The sequence below is a fragment of the Ranitomeya imitator genome, chromosome 2 (genome assembly GCF_032444005.1).
Source record: "Ranitomeya imitator isolate aRanImi1 chromosome 2, aRanImi1.pri, whole genome shotgun sequence".
Taxonomy (NCBI): domain Eukaryota; kingdom Metazoa; phylum Chordata; class Amphibia; order Anura; family Dendrobatidae; genus Ranitomeya; species Ranitomeya imitator.
In genome coordinates this window covers 276,259,787-276,280,622 of record NC_091283.1, presented here as the reverse complement: position 1 = coordinate 276,280,622, position 20,836 = coordinate 276,259,787, and the positions used below count along the sequence as shown (strand labels likewise).

Sequence of the window (20,836 nt, the reverse complement as noted above, 5' to 3'; positions counted from 1 at the left end):
ATGTTCAGAATGTGGGAAATGTTTTGCAGATAAATCAACTCTTGTCAAACATCAGAAAACTCACACAAGGGAGAAGCCTTTTTCATGTTCAGAATGTGGGAAATGTTTTGCAGAGAAATCAACTCTTGTCAAACATCAGACAAGTCACACAGAGAAGCATTATTCATGTTCACAATGTGAGAAATATTTTACAAGGAAATCAATGCTAACTGTACATCAGAGAAGTCACACAGGGGAGAAGCTATTTTCATGTTCAGAATGTGGGAAATGTTTTACAAATACATCACATCTTAAAGCACATCTGAGAACTCACACAGGGGAGAAGCCTTTTTCATGTTCAGAATGTGGGAAATGTTTTGCAGAGAAATCAACTCTTGTCAAACATCAGACAAGTCACACAGGGGAGAAGCCTTTTTCATGTTCAGAATGTGGGAAATATTTTACAAGGAAATCAAGTCTTAATGCACATCAGAGAAGTCACACAGGGGAAAAGCTATTTTCATGTTCAGAATGTGGGAAATGTTTTACAGGGAAATCAAGGCTTGCCAAACATCAAAGAACTCACACAGGGGAGAAGCCTTTTTCATGTTCACAATGTGAGAAATATTATGCAAGTAAATCAAGTCTTATCACACATCAGAGAAGTCACACAGGGAAGAAGCTATTTTCATGTTCAGAATATGGGAAAGGTTTTGTGAAGAAATCATCTTAATGACCAGAAAAGTCTCTTAGCAGGAATCCTTTTTTATATTCTTAATGTGGGAACTGTTTTGCTTGAAAATCAACTCTTAATAAACATCAGAGCAGTCACACAGGGGAGAAGCTTTTTTCATGTCATTATGTTGGAAATTATTTAACCAACAACAACCCCTTGTCATTCCCCATGCTTGGCCTCGTTAAAATAAAAACATTCATCTCTGCTTCCGTGCCGGTGCCATTCCAGTGGTTTCGGGACTCGCATTTCCGAGGCTCCCGTGAGGTTGTTGCATCAAACGAGCATTGCTCCCAATCAGTGCCAACTTTACTGCCCCCATCCCCCTTTGGATGTATTGAATATCAGCTGGAAGCCAGGGTTGCAGCTGTTCTCTGACTTTGTGATGTCTGATTTGTCCAAAGGTGGGGATGGTGACACCAGTGCTGATTGGGGGCAGATTTCACATGATGTAACAACCTCACATGAACTCCGGGAATGCATCATCATTTATTATCATACCTATAAAAATTAATTACTGGAAAATCATATATTATTGACCTTCAAAAATAACTCAGAAGGGGAGAAACAATATGTTATTGACACATTGTACAAAAAGATATAACAGACAGTCATATAATTAAATAAGAAACGGAAATTACTTTACAGCTTACCATAGTTTTTGACTATAAGGCATTGTTATAGAAAACTTTAAATCCATAAAGCAATGTCTGCCTATAAGCCCCAAATCAGTAGTGGTCAGATCGCTGACACCAGCCATGTCATGTTTACTATCTATATGGAAGAGTAAAATCGCGATAAAAAGCATAGTGGTGATCTTGAACTTCTGCGGTCTTCAGCAGTGACGTTATTGTTATTGTTGGGAATTATATAAAATCCTGAAGGGCTGGGAACATCCCACAACCCGGCCCACGTGGGGTCATCAAGGAGGGGTGTCTGGGTGTAACTTAGGTGCTGATAAAAGGTCAAGGTTAAATAAGATCTGGGTTCATGCAGAAAAATATATATCGGTATATGCACGATCCCATTCACTGGACGTTCCCAATCAAAGTGCTCTCCTTCCCTAAGCCAAATCATCTCTGTGTTCACCATAGTAAGCTTCCTGCTTTAATCCTGTTTATTTTATTCACTGCATATACTGTATTATTTGTCCCCTTTGTAAAATCTTTTGTATATTTTTTTTTATAAACACTGCCTATTGTTCTGGATTAAACATAAAATTTTATAGTTCAGTTTCTTTTATTCTGTAAGCCGCACCCTGAAGCCATATGCTACCAGAAATTAGGCATCCAGTCAGCCTGTATAAATAACTGTTGGTGGCAGCAAGTAGTTCTTGGTTTAGCATGGAGTTAGCAGTGACCGTACCCGGGGTATATATACAGTCCATACATTGAAATCAGGAGTGTATATAACCTACAATTGTTATTTTCCCAATAACTGTCCTATTAGTGGAAACTGAGGCCTGCTCTGTTAATCGTCCGTCAATCGCGTAATTGTTCGGAAGATAGGAGCAGCAGAGCGCTGTTCTTGACAAAAAGCTAACTGCGCAACCTCCGAGGCGGTGATCTTTGACAATTCGTGGTTGTGGTGAGATTCTGTGTGATCTCTCCTATTCATTTCTTGACGGTGGCAGTGGTGGGGTTCAGCATGACCCCCCTTGGTGTGATCTTTGACACACACACTTTTAGCAGGAAAAAGATCTTGCTAATAAGTGAGTGCGTCTTATAGACTGGAGGCAGTGCAAAGAAACAAAAAAGTCCACTCACCTTTCATGGTATAGAGCATGGAATACTTTGCAAGAAATAAGCCAGAGTAGCTGCAGCATGAACACCAAAAGTGGGAAAAATTCAGCGAGAAAGCTTGTACATTGTTTGTAAAACTTATCTTTTAATTAGCCATATAAAATATGCTCCAGACAAACTTGATGGCAATATGACAGTGCAACAAGGAGGTTTCAGACCTACGCGTTTTGCCAAAAGTCTTACTCATGGTCTACTTGCTGTCTGAACAATTAGGCAGTTAAGTAACTGAAAGTCAAGTGATAGGCGTTGCCATACACATGTGTGGTATCCAATTAGTGAATATCGAATGCCATACAAAAATAAAAAAGTGCTTGTACAAAATAGAAATACAAATGAATTATTAAGCAAAGCATAACATGTAATGACAAACCCATTTGCATATAAAAATATTATTAATATTGAAGAATAATATCTTGTATTAAATTCAACCCATCTGGTTTCTAGCATAAATATCCAAAAGGATTCTGTATTAAATAGTTTACGTTTATGGTCTCCGCCACGTATGGGTTTATACACTTTTTTGATCACTGAAAATCTTAAACTAGAGAAATCTCCACTATGGATCCTAGAAATAATGTTTAGACATCTGGAAGACATCCTTGAAGAAGGGACTTAGAATGCTTGGCCTCTGGCTGTATGCAAGGAAGGAATTGGGTATCAGTAAGGAGGCTGACCACTTCAATTTGTAGGACACGACATTAATTTGTTTGATTACTTCAAAGGGACCGATGAAGCGAGGACAACTTGTAGGATGGGATTTTAAGACAAATGTACTTAAAGGACAATTACAACTTATGCCCAGGACAATGACAAGGTGAATCCAATCATCTTTAGTACACATGTTTATTCATTCGCAGAGTCTCCCCAGGCCGACTCTTATAAAAATGAACAAGGGCTGGATTAGGCCGGACTTCTCAACAGCACTGAATGATAGCAGCGTAACATAAACTCAAATCCATTGTCTTTTTTTTGGGGGGAGGTCTATTCCAATGCACTTCTTCACACCCACACATGGGTATACGCTTCTTGATTTTGGCTACTTGCTGTTGTACTCCTCCTTATCCTCATCCTCCACCACCAGATCACCAGGATGACCGTGGTCCGTGATACAGTATGGGAGACCCACTTCCTAATAATGGGAACATTTTTTTCATGAGGCCCTCTTGTATGTCTCATCAAAGGGGTATTGGGATGCGTCCTAATTTTTGGAAGCTCTGCCACTCACTGCATAGGCAATAACAGTATAAGAGACCCACTGTTTAATAATGGGAACAACAAAGCATAGCCGGCTGATTGATCTCTAAGAATAGTAAAGGCCACCTGATTGCCCTATAAAAATTGGCTTTGTGACTGTCATAGTCCCTCCTTCTTAAATGAAACAGGATGTGTCTGATGTGTCACACACCACATGGCCAGCTAAGGTTGCAAAATGTTAAAATGACATTTCCAAGTGAATGTATTTGTCTTGGTTGAAAGCAATGCTAAAGTTCAAAAACGCTACGTGTGAACATAGCCCAAGGGGTGGTGGAGCCTTTGTTGTTTTTGGTTATTTTGACCTCTATATAAGTCATTACCTTGGAAAGGATGTGTCTTAACACATTTCCAAGGAAAATTTTTGGTTTAGTTTTGTACGTTTATTGTGAGTGTCACGCTCGCGCCCTAGACTGGTTGGCGTGGGGGCGTGGCCCCATGGACCACAGACCAGACTACCCTGGAAGGGGCGTAACTAAGTAGCTTCGATGGTATTCGCTGGACTTGTGCGGCAGGAAGCTATCAGGTACCACTCCAGGGTGGTGTCTGTCTGTGACTGTTGATCCCACTGGGGAATGGAACATAGGCAGACTGGTACAACAGAGACACTGGCAGGCAGACACAGCTGGCTCTCTGGTTGGTTGGCAGGCAGGTACGGCTGGCTCTAGCAGGACAAGGCTGGTACACTGGAAGAACCAGTAGGGACCGGTCTGCAGGCAGGTATGTAAAACAGGTAAGAACCAGCTCAGACAGGAGGACTTATGAATAGGTAGAGAAAGACCACAAGAGCGGATGCAAAGCGGAAGCACAGGAGTTAGAGCCAAGAACAGAAATGCAGGAGGCGGAGCCAAGAGCAGGAGGCGGAGCCAAGAGCAGAGATGCAGGAGGCAGAGACAAGTGCAGAGACGCAAGAAGCGGAGCAAGGTAGAACCGCAAGGAGCGGAGCCACAGAGTGCAGAGCTGACAGCAGAGCAAAGCAAGATACAGAGTGCAGAGCAGAGCAAAGCTAGATACAGAGTACGCACAGCAGAGAATGCAAACCAAGACAGGGATATAAACGAACACAGGAACAGGACTAGACTGACAGTCAGGAACGAGACAAGGCACAGAGACATGGACACAAGCCACGGTACGACGCCCCTCTGGGTGGCGGACATAGGCCAGGGTATGAAGCCCCGCTGGGTGGCTACACAAGGACATAGGCCAGGGTACTAAGCCCCACTGGGTGGCTACACAGGACACAGACCAGGGTACAACGCCCCCCTGGGTGGCAGACTCGAGAGTAAAAGAGACAGGGTCTGGCACCTCAGCAGCTAAGAACTGACTGAGAGAGTAAGTTGCACAGGCCCCCACCAATGGGTGGGGATCTCTTAAATACAGGAAGCCTCATGGCAATTGGCTGGGGACACCTTAGCAAGGTGAACGCAGTCTCAATAAGACACAGGAGTTGTCGGCGCCGCCCCCCTATGTGCACAGAGCAAACAGCAGACATGAGGCACACAGCATGGAGCTGGCAGCAGAAAGAAGTCACAACAAGGCCCAAAGAAGTGAGTTTGACTGTAATGCAGGTGGGGGATGGGAGGCCATGCAGTGATGCTAGCAGGGTTGTTACAGTGAGTCTGTAAAAGTGGCTTAAGACTCTGGCAACATTGTTCACAGCAGTGACCTGTGAGTCAGAAATGCTTCCAGGGGTCTTCCCCATGACGTTCCCATGTCATTTGAGCACTGTTCCCATTGATTTCTGCAATTTCTAGTCCCTCTAAAGATCGCCAGGGAAAGTCACCTGAAAAATGCTCGAGTTTCCCATAGACGTACAGTACAGATGAGCTTCAAGAGGTAGTCACCGGGAATGGTTTTCACTTCACAGGTGTGCCTGCCCTGTCAGGTTTAATCAAATGTGGTCATTTGCCACAGAACACCAGGATTGGCAAATTCGCCACTGTGCTCTTCACAGATGAAAGCAGGTTCACACTGAGCACATGTAACAGACGTGACAGAGTCTGGAGACGCCGTGGAGAGCGATCTGCTGCCTGCAACATCCTTCAGCATGATCGGTTTGGCAGTCAGTCAGTAATTGTGTGGGGTGGCATTTCTTTGGAGGGCCGCACAGCCCTAAATGTGCTCGCCAGAGGTAGCCTGACTGTCATTAGGTACCGAATTGAGATCCTCAGACCCCTTGTGAGACCATATGCTGGTGCGGTTGGCCCTGGTTCCTCCTACTGCAGGACAATGTCAGATCTCATGTGGCTGGAATGTGTCAGCAGTTCCTGCAAGATGAAGGCATTGAAGCTATGGACTGGCCCGCCCGTTCCCTAGACCTGAATCCAACTGAACACATCTGGGACATCATTTCTCGCACCATCCACCAATGTCACATTGCACCACAGACTGTCCAGGAGTTGGCGGATGCTTTAGTCCAGGTCTGGGAGGAGATCCTTCAGGAGACCATCCGCCGCCTCATCAGAAGCATGCCTGGGCATTCTAGGGAGATCATACAGGCATGTGGAGGCCACACACACTACTGAGCATCCTTTCCTTGTCTTGAGGCATTTCCACTGAGGTTGGATCAGCCTGTAACTTCATTTTCCACTTTGATTTTAGCATCATTCCAACTCCAGACCTCCGTGGGATATTAGTTGTGATTTACGTTGATAATTTTTAGTTTTTTTCTCAACACATTCCACAATGTAATCAATAAAGATTTACAACTGGAATATTTCATTCAGTGATATCTAGGAGGTGGGATTTTAGTGTTCCCTTTATTTTTGAGCAGTGTATTTGGCAAATCATCAAGCTATCAACTTCCTTTGCTATTGCAGATAAATATCATCCCAGAAGACCTTAATGGGACATGTAGCAGGTCATGATAGCATGTTTAGGTCATGCCGCTTGCTCACTGAAGCACTATGAAGTAATATGCAGCCTGGTGTCGTGTTGAAAAACAGCTCCTGGGACACTATGGAGAAATGGCTGCACCACTGATTCCACGATAATCCATTCTGTTAATTTAAATTGGACATCACAGACTAAGCCTAAAACAGTGCCTCCCCAACCATCAGAAGGCCTTTGCATGATATTAGGCTATGAGCCAGACATTCAACTTCAGGTGTTTCACTGACCTTACACCACCACTCACAAAAGCAGAGCTGCTACTAGGAATTTTGGGGTCCCATACTGGCAAAATTTTCAGGGCCCCCTTGAGACTCCACCTAGGCTCCACCCCAAGTTCTCCCTCCAACACGCGAACGTTCCACAGTCCCTCAGCCCTTTCTTGGAAAAACTCCACTTCTGCACCACACCCTCACCAAACACGCATTAGCACCATATCATATACATAGCCATCAGCTTTTGTTTGACCAAAAGAATTTTTAAGCAATGAGGCAGCAGCGCCTTTCTCATATACACTGAGGGGTTTTGGTGACCTGGGAGGTAATCTGTGACTCTGTATTACAGATCTAAGGCTACATACTGCATTTATGGACAGAAGTTATACCCTCAACAGTGGCCACAGTCAGGATAGACACCTAGGTTTCCATCCACCATAGTGATCCAAGGGAAATGAAAAAAAAAAAACAAGTATCCTAGACTCACAGACAGGATTACAGTGATTGCTAACACCTCTGTATTCAGTATATAAGACAGCAGCCACAATTCATAGTATGTCATGTTACAGTTCACCTCCTCCTGTACAATGACTGATAACATTCCTATATTTATTTAGTTTTATGTATGTATTTATTATACTCAGTTATATAGCTCCATTACTTCCACAGCACTTTACAGACATTATCGACACTGTTCCCATTGGGACTCATTAACTAAATTCCCTATCAGTAGGTCTATCAGCTCCTCTGGTCCGCCACCTCTGCCTACTCGTCCGGTTCGCGTCCACCCGCTGCCTCTGCCTGCCATCTGGTCTGCCCGCCGCCTCCGCCTGCACATCTGCCGACCTCCCACATGTGGCACACCGCAAGCTTCTCTGCACCGGAATGAGGAAGTGCAAGAAGCGTGTGCGTGTGACGTCAGGACCATGATGCACCCGGGCCGGCTGCACCTTAAAGGTACATACATACAGTGCCCATTTCCGTTTGCCGGATGCAGTAACAACACTGTAGGCCAAAAGTTTGGACACACCTTCTCATTTAAAGATTTTTCTGTATTTTCATGACTATGAAAATTGTACATTCACACTGAAGGCATCAAAACTATGAATTAACACATGTGGAATTATATACTTAACAAAAAAGTGTGAAACAACTGAAATTATGTCTTATATTCTAGGTTCTTCAAAGTAGCCACCTTTTGCTTTGATGACTGCTTTGCACACTCTTGGCATTCTCTATAATAAGAATTCTCTATAATAAAGATTATTATTATTATTATTAGATTATTATTCTCTTGATGAGCTTCAAGAGGTAGTCACCGGGAATGTTTTCACTTCACAGGTGTGCCCTGTCAGGTTTAATAAGTGGGATTTCTTGCCTTATAAATGGTGTTGGGACCATCAGTTGTGTTGTGCAGAAGTCTGGTGGATACACAGCTGGTAGTCCTACTGAATAGACTGTTAGAATTTGTATTATGGCCAGAAAAAAGCAGCTGAGTAAAGAAAAACGAGTGGCCATCGTCCCTTTAAGAAATGAAGGTCAGTCAGTCCGAAAAATTGGGAAAACTTTGAAAATGTCCCCAAGTGCAGTGGCAAAAACCATCAAGCGCTGCAAAGAAACTGGCTCTCATGAGGACCGCCCCAGGAAAGGAAGACCAGGAGTCACCTCTGCTTCTGAGGATAAGTTTATCCGAGTCACCAGCCTCAGAAATCGCAGGTTAACAGCAGCTCAGATTAGAGACCAAGGCAATGCCACACAGAGTTCTAGCAGCGGACACATCTCTACAACAACTGTTAAGAGGAGAATTTGTGCAGCAGGCCTTCATGGTAAAATAGCTGCTAGGAAACCACTGCTAAGGACAGGCAACAAGCAGAAGACACTTGTTTGGGCTAAAAAACACAAGGAATGGACATTAGACCAGTGGAAATCTGTGCTTTGGTCTGACGAGTCCAAATTGGAGATCTTTAGTTCCAACCACCGTGTCTTTCTGCGACGTTGAGAAAGTGAATGGATGGACTCTACATGCCTGGCTCCCATCGTGAAGCATGGAGGAACAGGTGTGATGGTATGGGGGTGCTTTGCTGGTGACACTCTTGGAGATTTATTCAAAATTGAAGGCATACTGAACCAGCATGGCTACCACAGCATCTTGCAGCGGCATGCTATTCCATCCGGTTTGCGTTTAGCTGGACCATCATTTAATTTTTCCACAGGACAATGACCCCAAACACACCTTCAGGCTGTGTAAGGGCTATTTGACAAAGAAGGAGAGTGATGGGGTGCTACGCCAGATGACCTGGCCTCCACAGTCACCAGACCTGAACCCAATCGAGATGGTTTGGGGTGAGCTGGACCGCAGAGTGAAGGCAAAAGGGCCAACAAGTGCTAAGCATCTCTGTGAACTCCTTCAAGATTGTTGGAAGACCATTCCCGGTGACTACCTCTTGAAGTTCATCAAGAGAATGCCAAGAGTGTGCAAAGCAGTCATCAAAGCAAAAAGTGGCTACTTTGAAGAACCTAGAATATAAGACATAATTTCAGTTGTTTCACACTTTTTGTTAAGTATATAATTCCACATGTGTTAATTCATAGTTTTAATGCCTTCAGTGTGAATGTACAATTTTCATAGTCATGAAAATACAGAAAAATCTTTAAATGAGAAGGCGTGTCCAAACTTTTGGTCTGTACTGTACATTGGGCTCGTTGCTCAGGTCGAGCACCCGAGCATTTTAGTGCTCGCCCATCACTACAGTGGACTGAACTGAGGAGAACAAGCTTGTATCTCCCACCTTTCGGCAGAGCTGATAATGCTAGATTGGTTTATAGAAGCCATGTTGCTTTTCAAAAGAATTTGAGCCATTAATAATGTAGAAACCTGTTTTCCACTGAAAGATGAAGGACCTGAGTGGGTTTTTATTTCAGATGGCTAGAGTTTTTATTGGTATTATTTTTGCCTACAATTTAGTTTGGTGGCTTTTTATTTGATATTTGGGAAGTAGAGTGAACAAACAGTTGAGCACCACGATCTAATCGTGCATCTTAGGAGGTTTTCTATTGGTCTGTGAGCTGTCGTTATCTTGGTAAATCAATATTTTTACATAACTTGATGGTGCTATATAGATAAATAATAATAACTTGATATTTTTACAGACAGTTTAAGTAGAAATGTTCAAAAATATAAGTCAAGGATATTTTATTCAAAATTAATAATTGAATTTGTTCTAGGCAGATGACTGTACCAGGAGATCATAGGGACTGATAACATCTTCAATTTTTACATCAGATGATCTTGAGATTCCACAGGATACAATTAAAGTGACTAAAATTACTCCAGATATAACATCATCCCTTCACAGCGATGATCTCTCATCTGATTCTTTCAAACAGGTCCTGTCTTCTGATTCATTATAGACTACTAAGGAGAATCAAAGTCACAAAATAAGCATTAAAAAACTGACTGCTCACAAAGCAAAAAATTCATTTTTAGGTTTAGAATATGGAAATAGTTTTCCTTTTGATAAATCTTTTCTTAAACATCAAACAATTCACACAGTAGAGAATAACTATTATTGTTCCAAGTGTGGGAAATGTTTTAACAAGAAATAAAATCTGGTTGATCACCAGAGAACTCACACAGGGGAGAAGCCATTTTCATGTTCAGAATGTGGGAAATGTTTTAGCAAGAAATACAATCTGGTTATTCACCAGAGAAGTCATACAGGGGAGAAGTCATTTTCACGTTCAGAATGTGGGGAATGTTTTACCAATATATCACACTTTATCAAACATCAGAGAACTCACATAGGGGAGAAGCAATTTTCATGTTCAGAATGTGGGAAATGTTTTAGCAAGAAATATAATCTGGTTATTCACCAGAGAACTCACACAAGGAAGAAGTCATTTTCATGTTCAGAATGTGAGAAATGTTTTACCGATACATCACACCTTATCAAACATCAGAGAACTCACACAGGAGAGAAGCCTTTTTCATGTTCAGAATGTGGGAAATGTTTTAACTGGAAAGAGCATCTTGATAGACACCAAAGAACTCGCACAGGGGTGAAACCATTTGTATGTTTAGAATGTGGGAAATCTTTTGTAGCTAAATCAAATCTTGATACACATCAGTGAACTCACACAGGGGAGAAGCTTTTTTATGTTCAGAATGTTGGAAATGATTTAACCGACAACAACCCCTTGTGATTCCTCATGATTGGCCTCATTAAAATAAAAAAACTCATCTCGTCTTCCCTGCCGACGCCGTTTCAGTGGTGTCGAGACTCGCATTCCGGAGGCTCACGTGAGGTTGTTACATCACACAAGCCCTGCTCTCAGATGGGGAAAAACAATATATGTTATTGACAAATTGTACAAAGAGATATAACAGACAGTAGTATAATTAAATGAGAAAGGGAAATTACTTTACAACTAACCATAGTATTTTTTACTATAAGACATTGCTATAGAAAACATTAAAATCCATAAAGCAATACCTGCGTTTAAGCCCCAAATCAGTAGTGGTCAGATCGGTGACTCCAGCCATGTCATGTTTACTATCTATATGGAAGGGTAAAATCGCGCTAAAAACATAGCAGCAACCTTGAACTTCTGCGGTCTTCAGGAGTGAAAGTATTATTAATGTTTGGAATTTTATAAAATCCTGAAGGGCTGAGAATATCCCACCACCCGGCCCACGTGATGTCATCAAGGAGGGGTGTCTGGGTGTAACTTAGGTGCTGATAAAAGGTCAAGGCTAGTTATGATCTGGGTTCATGCAGAAAGATATATATCAGCGTATGTTCGATCCCGTTCACTGAACGTTCCCAATCGCAGTGCTCTCCTTTGCTAAGCCAAATTATATCTGTGATCACCATAGTAATATTCCTGTTTTAATCTTGTTTATTTCATTCACTGCATATGCTGTATTGTTTGTCCCATTGTTTTTTTTTTCATCATATACATTTTTATAGAATTTTTCAATATACAACAAATGACAACACCCATCCAAACCCCCTCCCCCCCAATCCTTGATCAGGACCACATAGCAATTAACAGGTATCTTATTATATTAATCGACATATTTAAGCTGAATACGGCAATCTGTACACTCATTTGCAAATAAATATTATGAAAGATAAGTCCCAAGTCTCCAAGTTCTTTAGTTTTCACCTGAAACAGGAAGGACATCATGGAAACAGATGTTATATGCATCACCCCAGGGACCTTAATCAGATATATTTCGCTCAACATATGTAATACCGTATATACTCGTGTATAAGCCGAGTTTTTCAGCACATTTTTTTTGTTCTAACGCCCCCCCCCCCTCGACTTATACATGAGTCATTGTCCCAGAAAGCAGTCGGGGGCGGGGGAGCAGCGCAGCAGCGGGAGACACAGGCAGGAGCAGGCGGCTGTGGCTAAAGCCTGTGCCGCTGCTAAAGAGAAATGAATATTCACAGTGACAGCCACAGTCGCCACCGTCCAGAAGACATCCTACTCACCCTCCATCATGCCCTCGCAGCATCTCATTGATGCCGGCTTCCAGCAGCTCTTCCTGTGCTGAATGGTTATGTGGCACCAGTGGTGTAGGAAGGGGGGGGGGCGGCCGCCCCGGGCGGCACAATGCGGGGGGTGGGTCACCGGGCCACGGCCGGCGCTAACTGAAGAAAAAGAGCGCGATCTGCGCTATACAACGTATTATCGCTAGAGGCGGCCATCTTCCGGAGGCCGCGCGTGCGCAGATGGTAGTACTCGGCTTCCCGGGGCTTCAGGAAAATGGCCGCGGAATGCCGCGCGTGCGCAGATGGAGATCGCGGTGGCCATTTTCCTGAAGCCGAGTTTGCATCTCGGCTTCAGGAAAATGGCCACCGCGATCTCCATTTGCACACGCACGGCATCCCGTGACCATTTTCCTGAAGCCCCGGGAAGCCGAGCACTACCATCTGCGCACGCGCGGCCTCCGGAAGATGGGCGCCGCCACTGATAATCCGTTGTATAGCGCAGATTGCGCTCTTTTTCTTCAGCTGCGCAGTGGATTCGGCTGTTGGGCATGCACAAACCACTACGCCACCAACGGAAAGATGAGCAAGATCTGGGGTAGAAACAGCGATGTCAGCACGCCCATATGACCAGACCAGCGTGAGTGACAGCCCAAAACGGCGACTTTACAAAGGTATTTCGGCAGCATAGGTTGGGAATAAAGGCACAAAAAATACACTAATGTAAAGCACAGCTCTGCCCCTATTTAACGCTATTTTTATCTCATCTTGAAAAAATGGGGTGACAGGTTCCCTTTAACACTATTGACGTGCGGGCCCGCGCCCGCACGTCAATAGTTAACAGCGGCCAGCCAATCTGAGGCTGGCAGCTGACATCAGTCCCAGCATGCATGTCGCCGGCGTCGCCAGTGAAACAGCGTGCATGTTGCCAGTTAAACAATGAAGAGTTTTGTTTCTGTGTGTGTTGTCCTGACTATTTTTGGTAACCTTTCTGTGTATTGAGCCGGGGGATAGGGGGGGGGGGGGGGCTAGCCATACTCGGGAACAGCCCCGGGCGGCAAAAGCTCTAGCTACGCCTCTGTGTGGCACTGCTCATTAAAGTAATGAATATGCATGCAACTCCACTGGGAATGTTCATTACCTTAATACCTTAATGAGCGGTGCCACGTGATCGCTAAGCACAGGAAGAGCTGCTGGAAGCCAGCACCAAGGAGATGCTGCAAGGGCACGTTGGAGGGCGAGTAGCATGTGTTTTTTTTGTAATATAAAGCATGCATACCAGGATGGGAGAGGGGAAGGCACGCATTCCAGAACGGGAGAGGGGAAGCCATGCATTCCAGGATGGGAGAGGGGAAGCCATGCATTCCAGGATGGGAGGGGGGAAGCCACGCATACCAGGACGGGAGGGGGGGAAGCCACGCATACCAGGATAGTGATGGGGAGCCATGCATACCAGGACAGCGACAGGGAAGCCATGTATACCAGGACAGGGATGGGGGGGAGCCACGCACACCAGGACAGTGACGGGGAGCCCTGCATACCAGGACAGGGATGAGGGGGTCAATGCTTACACGACTTATACTCGATTCAATAAGCTTACCCAGTTTTCTGTGGCAAAATTAGGTGCTTTGGCTTATACTCGGGTCGGCTTATACTATAGTATATATGGTAATATTACCCAGCACCCCCAAGTAAGGACATAATATCCATGCCTTGCTGAATTTTCCAGGCCTCCCATATTTTGCAGAATTTATGCAGGGCTCTCCTCTTTTGATATACTCCTTTAAGATGTAGTAGTATATTAGTTTTTTCCATAAATTCCCTAAACGTAGGTGGCGCCCTGTCCAACCTGTGTGCTGCTATAATTTTTCTGGCTTGATATAATGTTCTTTTTATGTTTGCCTCTTCAGCAACCCCGTCCACAAAACCCAAGACATAAACCAGAGGATGTGTAGGAATCACAACCCTAAACACCGTGTTTATGTGGTCTATGACTTGGTCCAGAAATTCCAGATGGAACCATATGACCAAAACATATGTAGCAAATCGGCAGGGCCTGAACCGCATCTTGGACACAAGTCCTCCTCTCTTACCCGAATTTTATGCAGGAATTTGGGAGTCCTGTGTACCTGATGCAGCAGGTACATCTATGACAGCCTTTGTGCCTCACTAGTGAACAGCTGGGGAATCGAGGATAATATGTCATTCCACCGATCATTGTCCGTTACCCCAACATCCTGCTCCCATTTCTCTTTAAGCTTCAATGGATGCTTATCTATAACCTGGGCAAGGAGTAGTGGATAAAATCTAGAAATTGCATCAGCGGCACAACCCTGGTTCCCATAGAAAACAATAAATGATTATGGGTTCTAAGCGGAGTACGGGACTCCTGTTTATGCCATGCGTGTCCCAATTGAAGGTACTGAAAAAAGTCCTTATGTGGTAGCTGGAATTCATCTCTTAACTGCTGAAACCTTTTAAAGACTCCATCCAACTGAAGCTGATCTATAAATAGGATCCCTGCTCGTCGCCGGGGCTAAAGCCCTCTAACCTGAATATTTCCAGCAACTTTGGGTTTTGCCATATAGGAGTAACTGGAGTAAACCCATCAATATTAAGGAGCTGCTTAGTTTTTTCTGAGGTTTTAATCATGAGACCCCCTGACGAAGCAACAGTGCGTCCGAAACGCGCGTCGGGGTGCATGATATCAAATTGGCGGTCTTTATAATGAATCCCATACATTAGAAGCAAGTGACTGCATGTTATCCACTCATAGCACCTTAGGCCGGTTTTACACGTCAGTGGCTCCGGTACGTGAGGTGACAGTTTCCTCACGTACCGGAGCCACTGACACACGTAGACACATAAAAATCAATGCATCTTTTCAGATGTCATTGATTTTTTGCGGACCGTGTCTCCATGTGCCAAACACGGAGACATGTCAGTGTTCGTGGGAGCGCACGGATTACACGGACCCATTAAAGTCAATGCTCATTGTCCATGTGCAGTCCGTGTGCCATGCAGGAGACAGCGCTACATTAAGCGCTGTCCCCCCCACTGGTGCTGAAGCCGCGATTCATATCTTCTCTCCAGCAGCGTTTGCTGTAGAGAAGATACGAATATTAGTGTTTAAAATGCAGATCCAGGTCCCCCCCGTTGTGCGCCCCCCCGCTGTGATTAAAATACTCACCTAGCTTCCGGATCCCTCACCGCAGCGTCCTTTTCTGGCCGCATCGTCTCCTGTATGCGGTCACGTGGGGCCGCTGATTACAATCATGAATATGTGGCTCCACCTCCCAAAGGGGCGGAGCCGCATATTCAGTACTGTAAATGAGCGGCCCCACGTGACCGCGTACAGGAGACGATGCGGCCAGGAGAGGATGCTGCGGTGAGGGATCCGGAAGCTAAATGAGTATTTTAATCACAGCGGGGGGGGGGGGCGCACAGGGAGTGGGAGGGGGCTGGACCTGGATCTGCATTTTACACACTAATATTCATATCTTCCCTACAGCAAACGCTGCTGCAGGGAACATATGAATGGGGCTTCAGCACGATGCCGGGGACAGCGCTAAACTTTAGCGCTGTCTCCGGCACGGTGCGTGTGGTACCCAGTGGGCACACGGGCGGCACACTGGTGTACCACAGAAACGCACCAGCACACGGACACGGATAATTCCGGTACCGATTTTTCCAGTACCGGAATTATCTGGACGTGTGAGACTGGCCTTATAGATAGCACAACTTTTGCATTATATGCAACTTTCAGTGTTTTTTCTTACACTTGATTGATTCACTGGGGAACACAATTTTTTAAGAGTTAGGTCAGACAACTGTTCTTAATTAATTTTTGGATGCTGAATCCAGAAATGATCTCAGTTTTTCTCTATCACGTCAAGTTTTTGAACTATAGCATTTTTGTCTTCTCAAAACTATGTAAACTACTGTACATAAAAAGTGTTTGTTTGTTTTTTAAATAGTACAAATATGAACAAAAAATGAAATATATAAGAAATAGGCATGACAAAGTTGTGACTGCTCTTACAAGTTGCCACGTAGCTCTATATGAGTCGAATTGTAATCAGATAACAAGTCTTATTACAGATATCAGTGCACTTGTGCTTCTCTGGCAGGTAAGTTGTGTAGGAAAAACTTGACGTGCTGGAAAAAAACTGACTACATTTTAGGAATCAGCATGCCAATTTTAGTATAAATCAGCTCAAAAACCTAACTCAACAGAATTTTTTTTTTCAAATTGTTCCCCTGTGGATGTATGCACATTGTATGCACTCTTTATATACAAAAAAAAGCGTCTTTTTTGCTTTTAGTTTATAGCACTTTTCACTTATATGCTATATAGGGTGCTTATTAGGATATATATGCAGTCCTTACGGGTATAATATATAATATGCCTGCCATATGATATAATTTGATATGTGCACGAACAGATTTTTAAGTATATACATACTAATATTATCTTGATTTTATATGCTTCATAAGTTTCTGTACATTTATGGTTTGATATTTCGCCACTAAATAAATAAATATTAGTATATTTGCAATATTCTCTGTTGTGATGGTCTTTGGTACGACTATGTTGGGAGCACGATTCTTTTTCCATCAATATTAAGAAGTTGCTTAGTTTTTTTCCTCGTTTTAATCATGAGAACTAGAGGGAGCTTCATCTTATTTTCCCCCAAAATAACCTGCTTCCAAAAATGAGATAATTGGGTTTCCCCTATATACCCCTGGACAATGGATGCTATAGAGCCCTGAAGCAGTTTAACCCCTTTAACCCCGAGGGTGGTTTGCACGTTAACGACAGGACCAATTTTTACAATTCTGACCACTGTCCCTTTATGAGGTAATAACTCTGGAACGCTTCCATGGATCCCGGTGATTCTGACATTGTTTTCTCGTGACATATTGTACTTCATGATAGTGGTAACATTTATTTGAACGGAAATTTGGCAAACATTTTGAAAATTTCGCAATTTTCCAACTTTGAATTTTTATGCCCTTAACCCCTTCACGCCGCAGCCCTTTTTCGTTTTTGCGTTTTTGTTTTTCGCTCCGCTCCTTCCCAGAGCCATAACTTTTTAAATTTTCCATCAATATGGCCACGTGAGGGCTTATTTTTTGCGGGACGAGTTGTACTTTTGAACGACACCATTGGTTTTACCATGTCTTGTACTAGAAAACGGGGAAAAAATTCCAAGTGTGAAATTGCAAAGAAAAGTGCAATGCCACACTTTTTGTTTGTTTTTTTGCTAGGTTCACTAAATGCTAAAACTGACCTTCCATTTTGATTCTCCAAGGTCATTACGAGTTCATAGACACCAGACATGTCTAGGTTATTTTTTATCTAAGTGGTGAAAAAAAATTTCAAACTTTGCTAAAAAAAAAACAAAACCCGTAGCGTCTCTATTTTTCGGGATCTCGGGTAAGGTGAGGGCATATTTTTTTGCGTGCCAAGCTGGCATTTTTAATGATACCACTTTTGTGAAGATACGTTCTTTTGATCGCCCGTTATTGCATTTTAATGCAATGTCGTGGCGACCAAAAAAACGTAATTCTGGCGTTTCGAATGTTTTTCTTGCTACGCCGTTTAGCAATCAGGTTAATGCTTTTTTCTTATTGATAGATCGGGCGATTCTGAATGTGGCGATACCAAATATGTGTAGGTTTGATTTTTTTTATCGTTTTATTTTGGATGGGGCGAAAGGGGGGTGATTTATACTTTTATATTTTTTTAATTTTTTTCATATTTTTTAAAACTTTTTTTTTTTTTTACTTTTGCCATTCTTCAATAGCCTGCATGGGAGGCTAGGAGCTGGCATAGCCTGATCGGCTCTGCTACATAGCAGCGATCATCAGATCGCTCCTATGTAGCTTAATTACAGGCTTGCTATGAGCGCCAACTACATTGTGGCGCTCACAGCTAGCCGGGATCAGTAAACTATTCTGACGCATCGCTGACCCCTGATCATGTGACAGGGTCGGCGATGCGAGCGTCTCCGGCCGCGCGGCCGGAAGCGCCGGTTAAATGCCGCTGTCAGCGCTTGACAGCGGCATTTAACTGGTTAATAGTGGCGGGTGAATCGCGATTTCACCCACCGCTATTGCGCGCACATGTCACCTGTACAAAACAGCTGACATGTTGTGACTTTGATGTGGGTTCACCACCGGAGCCCACATCAAAGGGGGATACACGACATGTGCCGTACTAGTATGGGGCATGTCGTGAAGGGGTTAAATCACAGAGATATGTCACACAAAATACGATCGACTATGACATACTATCCCGTCACTGAGAATTAAGTCCCAGGTCACCTCGACAGGATAGTACGTCATATGGGGTTAAGGGGTTAAAATACCTAATAATTAACATTTCCCACATGTCTACTTTACATCAGCACAATTTTGGAACCAATTTTTTTTTTTTAATAGGGAGTTATAAGGGTTAAAAGTTAAATAGCGGTTTATAATTTTAACCACATCATTTTTTTTATTTATTTTTTTGTTAGGGAGCACATCATATTTAAAGTCACTTTGAGGGGTCTATATGATAGAAAATACCAAAAAGTTACACCATTTTAAAACTGCACCCCTCAAAGTTCTCAAAACCGTTCAGGTTCTTCACAGGAATTTTTGAATGGTTTTAAAAAATGAATATTTAACTTTTTTTCACAAAAAAAATTAGTTCAGATCCAATTATTTTTTATTTTACCAGGGTAACAGGAGAAATTGGACCCCAGAAGTTGTGCAATTTGTCCTGAATACTCTGATACCCCATATGTGGGGGTAAACCACTGTTTGGGCGCATGGCAGAGCTCGGTAGGGAAGGAGCGCCGTTTGACTATCCAATGCAAAATTGGATGAAATTGAAATCGGACGCCATGTCGTGTTTGGAGAGCCCCTGATGTGCCTAAACAGTGGAAACCCCCCACAAGTGACACCATTTGGAAACTAGACCCCCCAAGTAACTTATCTAGATGTGCGGTGAGCACTTTGAACCCCCAAGTACTTCACAGAACTTTATAACGTAGAGCTGTAAAAGTAAACAATCATATTTTTTTCACAAAAATGATCTTTTTGCCCTAATTTTTTATTTTTCCAAGCATAACAGGAGAACATTGACCCCAAAAGTTGTTGTGCAATTTGTCCTGAGAACGCCGATACCCAATATGTGGGAGAAAACTACTGTTTGGGCACATGGCAGGGCTAATGTTGTGAATTCCGCTCTTGGGCTCCCTCCGGTGGTTGTAAGTGGCACTTTTGTGAGTTCTGCTCTTGGGCTCCCTCCGGTGGTTTTAAGTGGAATGGCTGCTCCTTGGATTTAGCAGTCAGCAGCTGCTTCCACTAATTGTCTTTCTGCTCGGCTATTTAGCCTGGCTCTTCCCTTCAGCTTGTGCCAATTGTCTATGGTTCCTGGTTGGATTCACATCTCTGCTTGGATTTCCCTGATATCCTGACCAGTTCAGCAAAGATAAGTCCTTGCTTTGCTCTTCTCTGTCCACATGTTGTGGACTTCATTGTTCGGTACATTCTATGTTTTTGTCCAGCTTGTCAGTATGGATTACTTCAGTTAAGCTGGAAGCTCTGGGAAGCAGATTTACCCTCCACACCTTTAGTCAGGTGTGGAGATTTTTGTAAACTCTGTGGTGGATTTTTCTAGTTTTTAATACTGACTGCACAGTATTCCGTCCTGTTCTATCTATCTATCTAGACTGGCCTCCTTTACTACATCCTGGTTTCATTCTACGTATGTCTTTTCCCTTTCCACTCACAGTCATTATTTGAGGCAAGATAGCTTTCCTGTTTCTATCTTTAGGGGTAGTTAATTCTCAGGCTGTGACGAGGTGTCTAGGGAGTGACAGGAACATCCCACGGCTGCTTCTAGTGTGGTGTTGAGCTTAGGAACTGCGGTCAGTACAGGTACCACCTCCTTCAGAGCTTGTCCCATGTTGCTCCTAAACCACCAGTTCATAACAGTACAAGTGGCCAAAAATGAATTAAATGTATCTCAAAAGAAGGAAAAAAAAAATCTGAGCCATTTTTTTTTTGCACTCTGTTTTGTCTTTTTTTTCCTTTTGACTTCTGGGTGGTTCAGGATTTTGGCGCTGGCATGGATGTTCAGGGTTTGTTTTCTCGTGTAGATCAACTTGCTGCAAGAGTACAAAGTATCCAAGATTATGTTGTCCATACTCCGGCTTTGGAGCCTAGAATTCCTACTTCTGATTTGTTTTTTGGGGACAGATCCAAGTTTTTGAACTTTAAAAATAACTGCAAATTGTTTTTTGCTTTGAAACCCCGTTCTTCTGGTGATCCCATTCAGCAAGTTAAAATCATCATATCCTTGCTGCGTGGTGACCCTCAGGACTGGGCATTTTCCCTTGAATCAGGGGATCCGGCATTGCTGAATGTAGACGCATTTTTTCAAGCGCTCGGATTATTGTAGGACGAACCTAA

General features: G+C 43.4%; 2 protein-coding genes across 3 annotated transcripts in view; both read left to right on the top strand.

Annotated features, from left to right (window-relative positions):
* LOC138666925 (oocyte zinc finger protein XlCOF6-like) overlaps window positions 1-1,944 on the top strand; it is a 61,871-nt gene extending 59,927 nt beyond the window's left edge. For both annotated transcript variants that reach the window (XM_069755114.1, XM_069755115.1), the window contains exon 7: window positions 1-1,944. This exon is cut by the window's left edge and continues 844 nt beyond it. In XM_069755114.1, the coding sequence (XP_069611215.1) occupies window positions 1-712 (712 nt within the window). In that variant the 3' untranslated portion in view covers window positions 713-1,944.
* A 3,325-nt stretch (window positions 1,945-5,269) lies between these two features.
* LOC138666404 (gastrula zinc finger protein XlCGF17.1-like) lies at window positions 5,270-11,000 on the top strand. The gene is made up of 3 exons (XM_069754630.1): window positions 5,270-5,312; window positions 10,153-10,256; window positions 10,494-11,000. Exons 1-3 carry the CDS (start codon window positions 5,270-5,272, stop codon window positions 10,998-11,000), a joined length of 654 nt encoding a protein of 217 aa, XP_069610731.1.
* Window positions 11,001-20,836: the final 9,836 nt, after the last annotated feature.

What these genes read in the sequence shown, in the direction of transcription:
- LOC138666404 (XM_069754630.1), top strand. Translation starts at nt 5,270, where the DNA reads ATGGAGCTGGCAGCAGAAAGAAGTCACAACAAGGCCCAAAGAA. An exon ending in TCACAACAAGGCCCAAAGAA is followed by an intron (nt 5,313 to 10,152) that starts GTGAGTTTGACT and finishes TTTTTACATCAG; the next exon opens with ATGATCTTGAGATTCCACAG. An exon ending in CATCTGATTCTTTCAAACAG is followed by an intron (nt 10,257 to 10,493) that starts GTCCTGTCTTCT and finishes GTTGATCACCAG; the next exon opens with AGAACTCACACAGGGGAGAA.